The sequence below is a fragment of the Balaenoptera acutorostrata genome, chromosome 13 (genome assembly GCF_949987535.1).
Source record: "Balaenoptera acutorostrata chromosome 13, mBalAcu1.1, whole genome shotgun sequence".
In the NCBI taxonomy this organism is placed as follows: domain Eukaryota; kingdom Metazoa; phylum Chordata; class Mammalia; order Artiodactyla; family Balaenopteridae; genus Balaenoptera; species Balaenoptera acutorostrata.
This window is the reverse complement of record NC_080076.1, coordinates 18,583,224-18,602,360: the sequence shown is the minus strand read 5'-3', so window position 1 is coordinate 18,602,360 and position 19,137 is coordinate 18,583,224. Positions and strand designations below refer to the sequence as shown.

The following is a 19,137-nucleotide window of genomic DNA, read 5'->3' as shown; positions in this document are numbered from 1 at the left end:
TAAAATTTAAAGAATGGTCATTAATCCTCAAGGCATTTTTACTGAGTTGGCCGACAACTCTGAGAGTTTTAAAAAAACTCAGTGATGCTAGGCTAGCATAAATTTGGAAGATGAAGCCATGCAAAAGTTTAAACAGTTATATTGATGTACATTAATGCACTAATATGGCTACATGTATTCCTAAGGCTCAGAATAGAGCTTGCTTTTGGAGAGGTAGGTCATTGAACCGTATTTGGAGGGTCTAGAGTGTGGGGAATTAAAAGAAAAAACTTTTAGAGTGTTTAGAAAATTGTATATTTACACAATATGTTATTGAAGGGAGTTGGGGAACTGGAAGAGAATTATTTAAGAACTTGTCCCTTCCACTCCTCATAATTTATGAATTTAAAAAGAACCTTGTGTAACTGAAAGGCAGCAGCAGGTGAAAATATAGTACCTTTTGGCCAATTAAAGGATAATTCATATTAGAGTGAATATTCTAAATAGATGGGGTGAATTTCCTTTGAAAAATTTATACCATATGAGGTATAGGAAAAGGCATCTTAAAGAATACCCTAATATCAGGATCATTACATTTTATTAATGTTGTCTTCTGTTAAATAAATCTTAAGTTTATTTCTTTAAAATACAAGGCATATTGACATTTCTAATTTCGAATGTTGTATCTTTAGTGTGAGATAAAGCTTTTTTCTTTTGGTATGCGTGCAATAAAACTTCTGCAATAAATATGGAATCAAAACTGGAATATTATATTTAATTTGCAAAGATTTGGAATTCAGTTGACCTTAAGTTTTGCTTTTTGCAGTGCTAAGTTTTCTAGTAGGTTGATAACCGATGGAAAATTGCAGTGGTTTAAATTAAAAGTTTATTTCTAGTTTTTGTCACTTGCCCTTCATATATCACTTAGGGCTGTGCTCTGCTTCATAATTCTCCTTACTTTGAGGCTGAGGGTGAAGGAGCAGCCGCTATCTGGAATAGAGGCAGAGGAGGAGAGTCCTGGAGGGTCTCATATCAGTTCTGGCCAGAACTACTCACAAGACTCCACCAACTAAAAGGGAGCCAGGAGGTGCAGTCCTCCCAGGTGCCCAGAAAGAATGTGGATCAAGGTGGGGGTGGTTAGGTTGGAGGGGAGTTTAGGATGGTGGGTGGGAGGAGCAGAATTTTTGATGAACAGCAATAATGACTATATACTATCCATACTTTTTTGGAAATATGTCAGTTTCAGTGGAAGATTAATTTTAAACCACTGTGACAAAGTTGAACAGTGCTTTCAAAACTCAGATTTAAAGTCAGCTGTTATCTTATTTTACAGAGAGATGTGCCTCTGGGACGTGAATGATGGCAGATGTATTGAATTTACAAAATTAGCTTGCACACATACTGGCATACAGGTTAGTATCAATTTCTGTAACTGGCCAAGTCAGCACAATGTATTATAGGTGTACAATTGAAAAAATGTTTTTTAAACATTGAGTCTATATTTTTATATGAGAAGTGGGTGGGGATGGGTAATAGGACAGGAAGACTAGAATTAGAGTAGTAAAAGTGTTTTTCATAAGACAGTGTAGTGGGGGAGGAAAACAAAGAAGAGGAGACTAATGTGGAAAGACGTAAGGTAAGCCGTTGTCACCGCCGCTTCTGCTCTCTGACTATCCCGGTTACCCAGCTGAGAGCCCCTTTACTGGTTGGGTAAGTGTTCTGGATCCTAAATAATGGAATTCTCTCTTGCTAAAGCCTTTGTGATCCCACTCATGATTGACACAATCCACTTTGGGGATGATGCCCTTTTCCTTGCTTGTGCAGTTGGTTCTTGAGTTCGTGTTTTGACTTCACAACTCTGTAAAAGAAAGGACCATTTCATATGCCTGGCTTACTCAGGAATTTGCACAGGAATTTATAGCTTCTCACTTACATTCCTGGTATTCTTCCTTGTTCTTTCATAATTGTCAAATTCTTTGTGCTTCAAATTACTCATCATTTGCTGTGTTGAGTGTTGGGAAATTACCATGTATATAGAAAATGTGATTTATGTTCTCAGTGGGGAAGAAGAGGGAAGAGAAGAAAAGAGAACTCACATTTATAGCAAATATTATATAGGTGTTTCTTGTATGTTTTCTCATTTAGTCCTCCCCACATCCTGACAAATTAGGTAGGAGTATATCCTTTTATGTATAAGGAAGCTGATAGCCGGAGTGATTAAATGACTTGCCCCTGTCTCACAGTGAGTCATTCCTGGCACTAGGATCCCAAATCAGCTTTATCTGACTCTAGGGACTGTGTTCTTTCTGTTATGTCATCCTGCCTCCCTTAAAACAAACAAGTAAAATCATTTGTTGAGAAAGAAAACCTTCTGTGCTAACACAAATTAGAAAAGCAAAGGAAAATTTTCACAGATGGTTAGTGTGATATAAATCTTTAGTGACTACATATTGCCCTGGCAAAGTCCTTTTAAAAATTGCTTCTTCAATGCTGTTATGGCATATACTTTTTATTTAAAGGGCCTGTATTATTTATTTTTTATCATATGAAGAATCATCAAGATTTGTAAAGAGAAAAGGGATAATAAAATCATTTAGATTCATTGACTTTATAGATAATTTAATTGGAAAATTATATATAAGTATCAAACTCATTGGATATAAATATTTTAACTGTTGTATAATTTTATGATTTAAAAACTTGGTTTATATTTTAGGCAAAATTATCTTTATTCAATATATTTTCAGTGCCTACTATTTATCAGATCCTGTATTAGGCCTTCTGTATTTAGATTGGCAGCCATCTCTAAGTAGAAGATGCTTTTTGGCATTTACTAGTGTGTGTGACAGTTGTTTCCTGCGTGATCCTCACCCTCTCAGGTTCAGAAGCAGGTTTTTAAAAAAAATTTGTTTATTTATTTATTTTTGTCTGCGTTGGGTCTTCGTTGCTGTGCACGGGCTTTCTCTAGTTGCGGCGAGCGGGGACTACTCTTCGTTGTGGTGCGCGGGCTTCTCATTACGGTGGCTTCTCTTGTTGCAGAGCACGGGCTCTAGGCATGTGGGCTTCAGTAGTTGTGTCTCGTGGGCTCATAGTTGTGAGTGCTCTAGAGCGCAAGCTCAGTAGTTGTGGCGCACGGGCTTAGTTGCTCCGTGGCATGTGGGATCTTCCTGGACCACGGCTTGAACCCGTGTCCCCTGCACTAGCAGGCAGATTCTTAACCACTGTGCCACCAGGGAAGTCCCCAGGTTGTTTTTATATATGTAGAAATGATGAACCTTGATGGCATTGGCACTTCCTGAAATCACAAGGAAGTGCCAACTTATTAAATTATCACATGGGGGCATCCCTTTTTAATATTTGGAAAACCTATTTCTCCATTAGGGACACCTTTTTTGCCCATATCAAACTGTCTTGGAAGCTAAATCAGCGTTTGGAAGATGGTTTGAGAATATAACTTTCAAGCAAAAGTGAGAGGCATTTAGTCAGGCAGATCTAATAAAATATCCCTGCCCTCAGGACAGAGCTCTTCTCTAGTGACTGCAGTGCACATGTCTTTCCTGGCTGGTGCTGAGTGAGCACTGACAAAGTTTGCTTACGTGCACCCATCCCTTTCTCCTTCACACATCCTCCCCTTCTGTGGGTCAAGGCTACCTATGGTCACATTATTATATGCATGCAAGTGCCTGGCAGTCCCTGGGAGCCCAGATCGTGTGTTATGGATCAACCTGAGATCTAGAGGTCCCCCCATGATAGTCTACATTTTATTAGGCCCCTCTCTGGGGTTTAGTGGTGCTACCTCGCACTTAGTTAATGTACTCTGTGCTCAATGTTTATGTTTAAGAAGTTGTGCCCCTTGTGCAGGGGACTTCATAGTTGAGAAAAGATTGTCTTCCTTCACATGCAACGTTGAGCTCTGAGCAGTGGATGGATGAGTGTGGGAGAGACTGGACCTGGGTTTCTTACTTATCTCCCCAGCTGTGGAGCGGTTACAGCATTGCCCCTTGTGCGGTGTCTAGCTTACACTCACGTGATTTGTATAAGGTCCCATCCCTTGGAAAGTAGTAGTCTGGTTACTAGATGTCTTTACCTTCTAAAAATCCTCTAGGAGAATCATTCCACTAAGAGAGTCACTTTTTTTTTTTTTTTTTTTTTTTTGAGGCTAAGGGAAGACAGAACCTTTGATAAGTTGTTGGTCTTAGAGTCATTCTTTCTCTGCTCTTTGCTTGATGGAAACTCATCTTACCCTTTTGAGTTATTCTTGGCATGAGTAACACCATTGTATTGGTTCTTCCTCTATTTTTCTTCCACAAAGTATAAATGTGCACTATGAGAATGGTTTATAACGGTTGTTTCACACTCTAATCTACAATAGCACACTTAGATTACTCAGAATTTACTTCTGATTATATTTGAACAGAATCATCCTTGCTTCTAAATTTTATTTGGTCATAACTAGTAATTATAAACCTATACTCACTGATTCTCATTCATCTCAAACTCATATTATTTTTGTGACCCACGTGAACTATGCTTTTGCTTTGATTTGTGAAGCTGATTTTATTCAGGTGTTTTATTAATTCATTCAACAGCCCTGTTTTAGATGCTACAGGAGGACAAAAAAGAATTATCATGAATTCTCCTCCCAAATAGTTCAGAAAGGAAGATAAGATGTTAGGAAGAAAATAATTTAGTTAGATACTTTGAAATATTAATGTAAAGTGATGTCTGCACATGTGTAGACATGTGTATACATAGACGCATGTAATATGTACCATATAGTACACGTCTGGAAATATTACTGGAGAAATTGAGCATCATGATAAGCTTGGCGAATCCATGTGAATCAAGTATCTCAAGTAAAGAACATTTAAAAATCTTCTTCCTTTTAGTTCTACCAGTTCTCTGTTGGAAATCAGAGAGAAGGAAGGCTTCTGTGCCATGGGCATTATCCCGAAATCCTCGTGGTGGATGCCACCAGCCTTGAGGTGCTGTACTCCTTAGTATCAAAGATCTCTCCAGATTGGATTAGCTCCATGAGTATTATTCGATCCCACCGAACACAAGGTCAGTGTGCCCTTTAGGAATTTCTACACTATGACTTAATGGTTAGTTTACTGTAGAGTTGTATGATGTGTCACATATTAATATACTTTGTTATATTTTATTCTTAGGTTTAAGAAATAACTACTCTCATGATTTATGGTCTGTCTCTACCTTCATAAAGGAGTCTTTGATTGAATTAAGATTTAAAGTGTTACATTATCTCCATTCCATGGAATAGATCACTAGTTTCTGGCTGTCTTAGAGTGTGTCAGTGATTTTCTGAAGTGGAAGAAGAATATCTTAACCCCTTGGAGGTATGGTGGGAGGAACTGTAGTTTATCTGTGTATTTCTTGGGCCCGGTTTTGTCACTTGCTGAAGAGGCATAGGAAGTGTTTCCATTTTTTTGTGGAGATGATGAAAAGGGAGGGGATTGTACACAATTAAATTTAATGAAAGTTCCTGGTAAGGGCTTGGTGTGTAGTTGATGCTCAGCAAATACAAGTATGTTTTCTTCATTTCCATTGAAACCTTTCAGTAACAATTGTGAGAACGAAAGTAAAATTGTTCAGGAAAAGAACAGTAAGTAATACTGAACATGTATATTCCTATATGTCTCTTTTGGAGCATTTTTTTCCTCCCAAATGCCTCATAGTTGTGTGCTCTTCTGTAAAGGCTGACCTGTAATTAGCACCACTGCCACTGCCGTGAGACTTCATTTACCGAGTGCTCACAGTATCGGGCGCATGCTGAGCATTTACATATGGTAACAGTTCTCACGGCACCCAGTGGGACAGGTGCAGTTGTCTTAGGATGTGTGGATGCGGAGATGGGTGAAGTTTAGCATGGTGGAGTCTTTACTTAAGATCACAGAGCAAGTTTGTGGCTTACTGGTGCCCAGATGGACCCCAGAGCGGTTACTTTACCACTGTCTTACACCACCTCCATTGGTGAACTGCCTTCAGTTTCGTGGGAGCTTTCCTTTATTACCTCTTATGGTTGGAAATCAGCACATAGCTTTTTATTCGACAGCCATTCAGCAGATATTTATTGAGTGCCTACCGTCTTTTAGGTACGAAGGATTGAACTACTGAAGGGACTCAAATTCTAGTAAGGGAGGATGATATATAAACAAAAGGCAGTTCAGGGTGTGAAATGTGATGAGATAGAGAAATAGCACAGAGGCTAGAATTAGTGAAGGCAGTGAAGGGACTTTGAGGGCAAGTAGGAAGGCTGCCCAGATTAGATGAAGCCTCTAAAAATAGTTTGTACATAGGTACAAAAAGCGTTATCTAGGTGTGTGTGGGAAATAGCCACATGTGAAATATACATGTACACACTGGTCTGAATAGGATAGAATGTAACTTTAATGGAAAATTTTGTGCTGTGCATGCATTTCTAAGTGTTGTCAGTTTATAAAGTTGCTAACATACACAATTTTTAATCTGCTTTACCCTATTCTAGTGTGTAGATATTTGAGAATTTTAGATATATTGGTATGTTGCACTTTTACAGTAATTGACAGACTTGTGAGTAGTTGTTCTAGCTTCTTCGTACAGAGATGGTGGAATTGTAATCAGTGCATTTCAGTGCTTTACCTTGCCTATGGAGCCGGGCAGTACAAATAAAGTTTATCCTGAAATGTAGCAAACACTGTTTTAAATAACAGTAATAACTAATTTTTATTGATGCATTGAGGGCTATACCTGTGGTGTGTCTTAATTCTCATAACAGACCATTAAGGTAGGTACTGTCGTTACTTTATTCATTTACATTTGCTTACAGATAAGCAAATTGAATTTAGGATAGGTTAGTGAAGTTATGCACAGTTCACTGGTTAATTAGTGAAGAAAATGTGATTTTAACGCATACTCCCTCCCTCTGGAGCCTGCATTAGACTGCTATCTAACGCCCCCTCCTCTCAGAGTTCACGAACATTACTGTGGTGCTGTGACTGCTCCCTCACCCGAAGCTGATGAATTTAGGTTTTATGTTATGTCTTCCTCTTGATCATGGCCTGTGGAGGGTGTGGTGTGCAATAAAATGGTGGGCAAGGGAGGTGGGAAAAGGGGAAACGTGTGCCCTGAAGAAAGAAAGTGACTGTGCTCCCCCATGACGAATAACTAAAAGTGAACTTTGAAGAATAAAAGTTGTGTGTTTGATTTTTAGTTTTTTAAACTCTTAAAAACTTTTTTTTAAAAAAACTTATTTCATAGCATAGTAATCAAGAATATTTGACATTATTAAAACTTGTAAGTTAGAAATAAATCAAGCAGCTAAAAAAACCTTTTCCTTGAACTCCAAATTTTAGATCATCTTCATTAACCTGTTTTGAAATCTGTTTTCTGTTATTTCATAAAATACAGAATTAGGTTTTCATGCTAATTGTAAAACATGCTATTATTTAATTTCATTAAAGCAAACCACATAAGGGAATCCCAATAAGGTTAACAGCTGATCATTCAGCAGAAACTCTGCAAGCCAGAAGGGAGTGGCAGGACACATTTAAAGTGATGAAAGAGAAGAAACTACAGCCAGGATTACTCTACCCAGCAAGGATCTCATTCAGATTTGACGGAGAAATTAAAACCTTTACAGACAAGCAAAAACTAAGAGAATTCAGCACCACCAAACCAGCTTTACAACAAATGCTAAAGGAACTTCTCTAGGCAGGAAACACAAGAGAAGGAAAAGACCTACAATAATAAACCCAAAACAATTAAGAAAATTGTAATAGGAACATACATATCGATAATTACCTTAAATGTAAATGGATTAAGTGCTGCAACCAAAAGACATAGATTAGCTGAATGGATACAAAAACAAGACCTGTATATATGCTGTCTACAAGAGACCCACTTCAGACCTAGGGACACATACAGACTGAAAGTGAGGGGATGGAAAAAGATATTCCATGCAAATGGAAATCAAAAGAAAGCTGGGGGCTTCCCTGGTGGCGCAGTGGTTGAGAATCTGCCTGCTAATGCAGGGGACACGGGTTCGAGCCCTGGTCTGGGAAGATCCCACATGCCACGGAGCAGCTGGGCCCGTGAGCCACAATTGCTGAGCCTGTGCGTCTGGAGCCTGTGCCCCGCAACGGGAGGGGCCGCGATAGAGAAAGGCCCGCGCACCGCGATGAAGAGCGGTCCCCGCACCGCGATGAAGAGTGGCCCCCGCTTGCCGCAACTGGAGAAAGCCCTCGCACGAACCGAAGACCCAATACAGACAAAAAAAAAAAAAAATAATAATAAAAGAAAGCTGGAGTAGCAATTCCCATATCAGACAAAATAGACTTTAAAACAAAGACTATTACAAGAGACAAAGGGCACTGCATAATGATCAAGGGATCCATCCAAGAAGAAGATATAACAATTGTAAATATTTATGCACCCAACATAGGAGCACCTCAGTATGCTAAGGCAGATACTAACAGCCATAAAAGGGGAAATCGACAGTAACACAATCATAGTAGGGGACTTTAACACCCCACTTTCACCAATGGACAGATCATCCAAAATGAAAATAAATAAGGAAACATAAGCTTTAAATGATACATTAAACAACATGGACTTAATTGATATTTATAGGACATTCCATCCAAAAACAACAGAATACATATTCTTCTCAAGTGCTCATGGAACATTCTCCAGGATCATATCTTGGGTCACAAATCAAGCCTTGGTAAATTTAAGAAACTTGAGATCGTATCAAGTATCTTTTCCAACCACAACGCTATGAGACTAGATATCAATTACAGGAAGAAATCTGTAAGAAATACAAACACATGGAAGCTAAACAATACACTACTTAATAACCAAGAGATTACTGAAGAAATCAAAGAGGAAATCAAAAAATACCTAGAAACAAATGACAATGAAAACACAATGACCCAAAACCTATGGGCTGCAGCAAAAGCAGTTCTAAGAGGGAAGTTTATAGCAATACAATACTACCTTAAGAAACAAGAAACAGCTCAAATAAACAATCTAACCTTACACCGAAAGCAATTAGAGAAAGAAGAACAAAATACCCCAAAGTTAGCAGAAGGAAAGAAATCATAAAGATCAGATCAGAAATAAATGAAAAAGAAATGAAGGAAACGATAGCAAAGATCAATAAAACTAAAAGCTGGTTCTTTGAGAAGATAAACAAAATTGATAAACCATTAGCCAGACTCATCAAGAAAAAAAGGGAGAAGACTCAAATCAATAGAATTAGAAATGAAAAAGGAGAAGTAACCACTGACACTGCAGAAATACAAAGGATCATGAGAGATTACTATACGCAGCTATATGCCAATAAAATGGAAAACCTGGAAGAAATGGACAAATTCTTAGAAATACACAACCTTCCAAGACTGAACCAGGAAGAAATAGAAAATATGAACAGACCAATCACAAGCACTGATATTGAAACTGTGATTAAAAATCTTCCAACAAACAAAAGCTCAGGACCAGATGGCTGCACAGGCGAATTCTTTCAAACATTTAGAGAAGAGCAAACACCTATCCTTCTCAAACTCTTCCAAAATATAGCAGAGGGAGGAACACTCCCAAACTCATTCTACGAGGCCACCATCACTCTGATACCAAAACCAGACAAAGATGTCACAAGGAAAGAAAACTACAGGCCAATATCACTGATGAACATAGATGCAAAAATCCTCAACAAAATACTAGCAAACAGAATCCAACAGCACATTAAAAGGATCATACACTATGATCAAGTGGGGTTTTATCCCAGGAATGCAAGGCTTCTTCAATATACGCAAATCAATCATTGTGATAAACCATATTAACAAATTGAAGGAGAAAAACCATATGATCATCTCAATAGATGCAGAGAAAACTTTTGACAAAATTCAACACCCATTTATGATAAAAACCCTCCAGAAAATAGGCATAGAGGGAACTTTCCTCAACATAATAAAGGCCATATATGACAAACCCACAGCCAACATCGTCCTCAATGGTGAAAAACTGAAACCTTTTCCACTAATATCAGGAACAAGACAAGGTTGCCCACTCACCACTATTATTCAACATAGTTTTGGAAGTTTTAGCCACAGCACTCAGAGAAGAAAAAGAAATAAAAGGAATCCAAATTGGAAAAGAAGAAGTAAAGCTGTCACTGTTTGCAGATGACATTATACTATACATAGAGAATCCTAAAGATGCTACCAGAAAACTACTAGAGCTAATCAATGAATTTGGTAAAGTAGCAGGATACAAAATTAATGCACAGAAATCTCTTGCATTCCTATACACTAATGATGAAAAATCTGAAAGTGAAATTAAGAAAACACTCCCATTTACCATTGGAACAAAAAGAATAAAATATCTAGGAATAAACCTACCTAAGGAGACAAAAGACCTGTATGCAGAAAACTATAAGACACTGATGAAAGAAATTAAAGATGATACAAACAGATGGAGAGATATACCATGTTCTTGGATTGGAAGAATCAACATTGTGAAAATGACTATACTACCCAGAGCAATCTACAGATTCAATGCAATCCCTATCAGACTACCACTGGCATTTTTCACAGAACTACAAGAAAAAAATTCTCAATTTGTATGGAAACATAAAAGACCCCGAATAGCCAAAGCAATCTTGAGAAAGAAAAACGGAGCTGGAGGAATCAGGCTCCCTGACTTCAGACTATACTACAAAGCTACAGTAATCAAGACAGTATGGTACTGGCACAGAAACAGAAATATAGATCAATGGAACAAGATAGAAAGCCCAGAGATAAACCCACGCACATATGGTCACCTTATCTTTGATAAAGGAGGCAAGAATCTACAGTGGAGAAAAGACAGCCTCTTCAATAAATGGTGCTGGGAAAACTGGACAGCTACATGTAAAAGAATGAAATTAGAACACTCCCTAACACCATACACAAAAATAAACTCAAAATGGATTAAAGACCTAAATGTAAGGCCAGACAGCATGAAACTCTTAGAGGAAAGCATAGGCAGAACACTGTGTTACATAAATCACAGCAAGATCCTTTTTGACCCACCTCCTAGAGAAATGGAAATAAAAGCAAAAATAAACGAATGGGACCTAAGAAACTTTAAATCTTTTGCACAGCAAAGGAAACCATAAACAAGACGAAAAGACAACCCTCAGAATGGGAGAAAATATTTGCAAATGGAGCAACGGACAAAGGATTAATCTCCAAAACATACAAGCAACTCATGCAGCTCAATATCAAAAAAACAAACAACCCAATCCAAAAATGGGCAGAAGACCTAAATAGGCATTTCTCCAAAGAAGACACACAGATTGCCAAAAAACACATGGAAGAATGCTCAACATCATTAATCATTAGAGAAATGCAAATCAAAACTACAATGACGAGCTTCCTTCGTGGTTCAGTGGTTGAGAATCTGCCTGCCAATGCATTGGACATGGGTTCGAGCCCTGGGCTGGGAAGATCCCACATGCCACGGAGCAACTAGGACCGTGAGCCACAATTACTGAGCCTGCGCGTCTGGAGCCTGTGCTCCGGAACAAGAGAGGCCGCGATAGTGAGAGGCCCGCGCACCGCGATGAAGAGTGGCCCCCACTTGCCACAACTAGAGAAAGCCCTCTCACAGAAATGAAGACCCAACACAGCCATAAATAAATAAATAAATCAAAAATCTACAATGAGATATCATCTCACACCGGTCAGAATGGCCATCATCAAAAAATGTACAAGCAATAAATGCTGGAGAGGGTGGAGAAAAGGGAACCCTCTTGCACTGTTGGTGGGAATGTAAATTGATACAGCCACTGTATCAATCACTGAACAATCATTGTATTACCGTATGATCCAGCAGTCCCACTACTGGGCATATACCCTGAGAAAACCATAATTCAAAAAGAGTCGTGTACCACAATGTTCATTGCAGCTCTATTTACAATAGCCAGGACATGGAAGCCACCTAGGTGTCCATTGACGGATGAATGGATAAAGAAGATTTGGCACATATATACAATGGAATATTATTCAGCCATAAAAAGAAATGAAATTGAGTTATTTGTAGTGAGGTGGATGGACCTAGAGTCTGTCATACAGAGTGAAGTTAAGTCAGAAAGAGAAAAACAAATACCGTATGCTAACACATATATATGGAATCTAAAAAAAAAAAAAAAAAAATGGTCCTGAAGAAACTAGGGGCAGGACAGGAATAAAGATGCAGATGAAGAGAATGGACTTGAGGACACAGGGAGGGGGAAGGGTAAGCTGGGACCAAGTGAGAGAGTGGCATGGACATATATACACTACCAAACGTAAAATAGATAGCTAGTGGGAAGCAGCTGCATAGCACAGGGAGATCAGCTCGGTGGTTTGTGACCACCTAGAGGGGTGGGATACGGAGGGTGGGAGGGAGGGTGATGCAAAAAAAAAAAAAAAAAAGCAAACCATGGTCCATGTCACTGTTGTAACCATATTATTGTTTAGAAAGAAAGCATGTTGTGCTTGTAACTGGCTTCTTCTTCCTTCTCGGTGTAGAGGACACCGTGGTGGCGCTCTCAGTGACGGGCATCTTGAAGGTGTGGATTGTTACCTCGGAAATAAGTGGCCTGCAGGTGAGACAAATGAGGCTGGAAGTGAGTTCTCTGTTTCTGTTCTTATGGAGTCTTAACGTTTTAGTCATGATAGGCCCCTTCTCTTTTTTACTTAAAGAGGAAGGAAAAAGCTATTCTTTTCAATAGTCTTATTGACATAGTATAGAAGAGTCCCCAAGTATGCTCTCTCTGTACATGAATTATTTTTTTCCCCTTTTGAGGGTAGATATCTGCCTTATCAAGGGAGCAAAGCAGAGAAACATACTGTACAGGATCTGAAGTAGAGAAACACAGAAGAGGATTTTCCTTAACTGCTTCTGTTTAAATTTGAAGTTAAAAGGTAGTTTGCTTGAGGGGAAAAAAAAAAGCAAACCACCACAAAGAGGATGTAAAGCAAGTTTTAGTCCTCTGAGTTCTTTGGACTTGAATTCTGTGTTACTTTTTATCAATAAGAAAGCAGATCAATTTTCTGGCAGTATAGATACTAATCTCTTCAGTTAGGGAATTTTTAGACATTGAATCTGGGAGAAAGTGCAGGAATTGATGAGTTTTTTTTTTAACCTACAAGCACATGTAACTATAAAAATTAGGATTGACTCAAATTTTTATTGTCTGTCATTGCCAGTGATGACACTCTGACTCTCATTAGTATTTTAATCTTAAGTAGCTTTGTAGCAAAGATGTTGTACCCAGATGACTTTAGAGTATATCTTTGCTGCTTTTTACTACCTTGGTTCTCACGTGAGGGGCTAAATTGATGAACATATGAAGAGGTGCCTTTATTTCATTTTGTTTTCTTTATCATTGTGTGATAATTTTAACTGATGACCCAGCCAATCCTAAAGTTTTACAGATCTTTCTCTTTTCAGGATACGGAGCCAATATTTGAAGAGGAATCCAAACCAATTTATTGTCAGAATTGCCAAAGCATCTCTTTTTGTGCATTCACACAGAGGTCACTTCTGGTTGTGTGCTCCAAGTATTGGAGGGTAAGATAACTACATAAGTAAGAAATTGTATTTTTGCCCTTCATGATATTGGTTTATCAGAGTTCCAAAGATAATTGTAAGGCAGAGCTTGGTGTTAAAATATTTGAAACATTTGGTCTGATTTTGATATCATGTTTTGAGGTATGGAATTTGGCTGTATATAGTTGTCTTTTTTGTTTTGGTTCATAGAATGATTCAGTTAATGGTTGTTAGTTCTGTTGATCTGAATTTCTGCCTTTTGCTACCATATTTTTCATTGTCTTGTCAGTACAGCGTGGGCAATGGTGGTGAGTTTTCTGCAAGTTGGCTGTATCTTTGTAGGTTGTTATTATCCAAATTGCCATTCTTTTCTGACATTTTGGAGTTGGCAAGGTCTTCTTCTGTCACTAAAGAGCTAATGATGGAAGGTATATATTACTTCCACATTGCCAGACTTTAATATTTCCATAATAGAAAAAGAGCCATCAAGTTTTGATCACTTGCCCTGTGCCTAGCATATTTTTCAAAGCTTTCCATGTATTATTTGGAAATAACTCTCTGAGGGGTGGTATATTAGTTATCTAATCCTGTGTAACAAATTACTTCAAAAGTTAGTCACTTAAAACAACAAATATGAATCATCTGTTTTGGTCAGGAATTTGGGTTTCTGTGGATCAGGAATCTGGGCATGGCTTGGCTGGGTACCTCTGGCCCAGGGTCTCTCACAGACTGTGATGAAGGTTTCGACTGGGATGACTACCTCATCCCAAGGCTCACCTAGGAGAGGGTCTGCTTCCAAACTTACTCACCAGGTGGTTGACAGGCCTCAGGTCCTACTGACTGTTGGCTGGAGACCTTAGTTCTTTGCCATGTGGGCCTCTCCATTAGGACAGCTCACAACACAGGAGCTGTCCTTCCTCAGAATAAGTGAGCAAGAGGGACTTCCCTGGTGGTCCAGTGGTTAAGACTTCATGCTCCCAATTCAGGGGCACAGGTTCAATCCGTGGTCGGGGAACTAAGATGCCACACATGCTGCACAACGTGGCAAAAAAAAAAAAAAAGTGAGCAAGAGAAGGTGTAGCCAAGACCCACCTAATCTTAGAGCTGAGATCCCATTACCTCTGCCACATTCAGTTCTCTAGAAACAGTCACAAAATGCCGCCTATACTCAAGGGAGAGGATTACGTGAGGTTCCTAATACTACCAGGAGTCAGTGATTGATGGGGCCATTTTAGAGGCCGCCTGCCACAGCAGGAATTGTGGCTTTGCCCATTTCGCAGATGAGGCAGCTGGGGCGTAGGGGGGATAAATAACTTGGCTAAGATTCTACAAGTGGTGCTGGTTGTACAGGTGACTAAGGTTATACAACTCAGGCAGCCGGACTGCAGCAGCTGCTCTCATTACTACTGTGCTATCCTGTCTCAGAGTGGACAGCCTTACCATATGACTATTGTTTGGGAATAAGATTAGAGAAGAAAAGCTAGCAGCTGCTTTGTTGTAGTAGGCCATATGGGATCCTTCCTTTGTCTTAAAACTTAAAACACATCCAAATAGAAGTAAAACAAAGTGCAAGAGGATGCAGTGAAAAATATACACCTTTTTCCCCCCGGGGTACTTCCCTTCCCCTCCCCAGAGGCAGTAGCTAATACCAGTTTCTTGTGTGCCCATTGTAAGCATTTTATAATCATGTGAGATCAGCCTTCTCTTAAGTGCACACACAAGAGTGAAAAGACTAGATCAATGGTACAGGATAGAATGCCCAGAGATAAACCCACGCACATATGGGCACCTAATTTATGACAAAGGAGGCAAGAACATACAATGGAGAAAAGACAGTCACTTCAATAAGTGGTGCTGGGAAAACTGGATAGCCACATGTAAAAGAAAGAAATTAGAACACTACCTAACACCATACACAAAAATAAACTCCAAATGGATTAAAGACTTAAATTAAATGTAAGACTAGATACTATAAAACTTTTAGAGGAAAACATAAGAAAAACACTCTTTGACATAAACAACAGCAAGATCTTTTTTGACCCACCTCCTAGAGTAACAGAAATAAAAACAAAAATAAACAAATGGGACTTAATTAAACTTAAAAGCTTTTGCACAGCAAAGGAAACCATAAACAAGACAAAAAGACAACCCTCCGAATGGGAGAAATATTTGCAAGTGAAACAACAGACAAAGGATTAATCTCTAAAATATACAAACAACTCATGAAGCTCAGTATCAAAAAAACAAATGATCCAGTTAAAAAATAGGCAGAAGACCTAAATAGACATTTCACCAAGGAAGACATACAAATGACCAAGAGACACATGAAAAGATGCTCAACATCACTAATTATTAGAGAAATGCAAATCAAAACTACAATGAGGTATCACCTCACACTGGTCAGGATGGCCATTATCAAAAAAGTTAGAAACAATAAATGCTGGAAAGGGTGTGTTGAAAAGGGAACCCTCCTACACTGTTGGTGGGAATGTAAATTGATACAACCACTGTGGAAAGTAGTATGGAGGTTCCTTAAGAAAACTAAAAATAGAACTACCATATGACCCAGCAATCCCACTGCTGGGCATATACCCTGAGAAAACCATAATTCAAAAAGAGACATGCACCCCAATGTTCACTGCAGCACTATTTACAACAGCCAGGACATGGAACCAACCTAAACGTCCATGAACAGATGAATGGATAAAGAAGATGTGGCACATATATACAATGGAATATTACTCAGCCATAAAAAGAAACGAAATTGAGTTATTTGTAGTGAGGTGGATGGACCTAGAGTCTGTCTTACAGAGTGAAGTAAGTCAGAAAGAGAAAAACAAATACCATATGCTAACACATATATATGGAATCTAAAAAAAAAAAAAGAGTGGTACTGATGAATCTAGTTGCAGGGCAGGAATAAAGAGGTAGACATAGTGAATAGACTTGATGACATGGGGTGGGAGGGCAAAGCTGGGGTGAAGTGAGAGTAGCATCGACGTATATGCACTACGGACTGTAAAATAGTTGGCTGGTGGGAAGCAGCAGCATAGCACAGGGAGGGAGGCTTAAGAGAGAGGGGATATGGGGACATGTGTATGCATATGGCTGGTTTGCTTTGTTGTGCAACAGAAACTAACACGGTATTGTGAAGCAATTATACTCCAGTAAAGATGTATAAAAAAAAAAAAAAAGACAACCCACAGAGTGAGAGAAGATAGCTATGGTGTACAATATGATGAGGGACTCGTCTATTATTGATAAAAGACAACTTCTACAGGCCAAGAAGAACACCCAACAACCCAATAGGAAAACAAACAAAAACATTTCACAAGAGAGGAAAGCCAAGTGGCCAGTAAATGTGTAGAAAGGTGTTCAGTTTCATTAATCATCAGGGAAATGCATACGAAAACAACATGTAGATGGTACTGCAACCCACCAGCATGACTTTCTCAGACAGTTACTGCCAAAAAGAAGTTTTCAGTTTTTATATGGTTAAATTGTCTTATTTTGTTTTATGGTTTTTAAAACGATTGCCAATCTCTTACTCCTTGTAGGTATTTGATGCTGGAGACTACTCCCTGTTGTGCTCGGGTCCAAGTGAAAATGGACAGACATGGACTGGAGGTGACTTTGTCTCAGCAGATAAAGTCATCATTTGGACTGAAAATGGGCAAAGTTATATTTACAAACTACCTGCCAGGTATTCAATAAATAATAAGTTAGGACTTTAATTGAAAGCAAAAGATTCCAAATTTGGGTTATAACCTGAAAGTATGAAAATGTAGGAAGTATAAATATTTAATTTAGGTAATAAACTTGAGAACTTAAGTTAGATTTGTAATTGAGGTTTAACTTCTAAGCACAGAAATTAGGTGGAGTTTTTATTTGAAGTAGGGTATGTTAGTAACATTAATTATTTAATTTCATGCCTATATTAAATTAACTATAATTAAAACATCCATATTTTGTCCATTGTCAAAAAAAGTCATCATATGGTATGATAAAATATTTAATGTCAGTATTTTTACTGAATGTTGTATTTTTCTCATTTTCAGTTGCCTTCCAGCTAGTGATTCATTCCGCAGTGATGTGGGGAAAGCAGTTGAAAATTTAGTTCCTCCGGTACAACATAGCCTCTTGGATCGAACAGATAAAGAGGTAAAATTCTTCAGGTATCATTTATAATTGGTAGTTATGTTGAAAAATTTTTACAACTATATTTATTGGTGTCTTTGGTAGCTAAACATTTGGAAGATTCAATACAATTCAAGGCTGTGTGTTAGATGCTGTAAAACATTTTGACCTCGTCAGTTATTATAAGCACAATTTTCAGATTTGCTTACAATATGCCTATAATGTAGCATTCACTTTTCTCCAGGAATAAAAATGGTCTTATACTGATTACAAAGTGGCAATGACTTTTTGATAAAATTCATATTGATGGGGCTTCCCTGGTGGCGCAGTGGTTGAGAGTCCGCCTGCCAATGCAGGGGACACGGGTTCGAGCCCTGGTCTGGGAAGATCCCACATGCCGTGGAGCGGCTGGATCCGTGAGCCGCAATTACTGAGCCTGCGCGTCTGGAGCCTGTGCTCCGCGATGGGAGGGGCCGCGATGGTGAGAGGCCTGCGCACTGCGATGAAGAGTGGTCCCCACTTGCCGCAATTGGAGAAAGCCCTCGCACAGAAACGAAGACCCAAGACAGCCATAAATAAATAAATAAATAAATAAAATTAAAAAAAAAAAAATTCATATTGATGGTATAAATTGATTTTATACTCATGCAGTTATAAACATAGTGAGAGATGTAATTTTAGAAGGACAAAGATAATTATGTAATAATGCTGACTGATTATTATTTGAACAAGGTATTGCAGTAGCTCCCCAAAATCATGTAGTGATTTAAATTATTAGGCATTAGAAATAAAGAAAAAAGACATTTTTTCCCTATAAAAACCAAATTTATTATGACTTCTAAAAACCTACTTAATATCAATTTAAAGTTGAAATGCACTTAGTACTGGGTTTTCAACTCTCTATTCTTTGAGCATTAAGAAAGAAGCTTTGGGGCTTCCCTGGTGGCGCAATGGTTGAGAATCTGCCTGCCAATGCAGGGGACACGGGTTCGAGCCCTGGTCTGGGAAGATCCCACATGCCGCGGAGCAACTAGGCCCGTGAGCCACAATTACTGAGCCTGCACGTCTGGAGCCTGTGCTCCACAACAAGAGAGGCCGCGATAGTGAGAGGCCCGCGCACCGCGATGAAGAGTGGCTCCCACTTGCCACAACTAGAGAAAGCCCTCGCACAGAAACGAAGACCCAACACAGCCATAAATAAATAAATAAATAAATAAAAATTAAAAAAAAAAAAAGACCTATGACTTTAAAAAAAAAAAGAAAGAAGCTTTGGTTTTGGAAATAAAGTTTCCTTTACTTAAGTTCTAGGTTTCCACAGCTTTTTCATTCTGAACATTTTGTTCCATCTTTATGTGGAGGGATTGCGAGGGGAAGGCAATTAATTTTTACATGAATATTTTGAATATATAGAATTTATACATCCATGTAAAATTAAGATCTTCTATG

General features: G+C 38.6%; 1 protein-coding gene across 2 annotated transcripts in view; it reads left to right on the top strand.

Moving 5' to 3' along the window:
- WDR7 (WD repeat domain 7) overlaps positions 1-19,137 on the top strand; it is a 365,561-nt gene that overhangs the window by 25,444 nt on the left and 320,980 nt on the right. For both annotated transcript variants that reach the window (XM_007191962.2, XM_007191960.2), the window contains exons 4-9: positions 1,313-1,391; positions 4,869-5,043; positions 12,531-12,607; positions 13,456-13,575; positions 17,112-17,257; positions 17,613-17,715. In XM_007191962.2, coding sequence (XP_007192024.1) covers positions 1,313-1,391; positions 4,869-5,043; positions 12,531-12,607; positions 13,456-13,575; positions 17,112-17,257; positions 17,613-17,715 — 700 coding nt within the window. The remainder of the gene's footprint in view (positions 1-1,312; positions 1,392-4,868; positions 5,044-12,530; positions 12,608-13,455; positions 13,576-17,111; positions 17,258-17,612; positions 17,716-19,137) is intronic.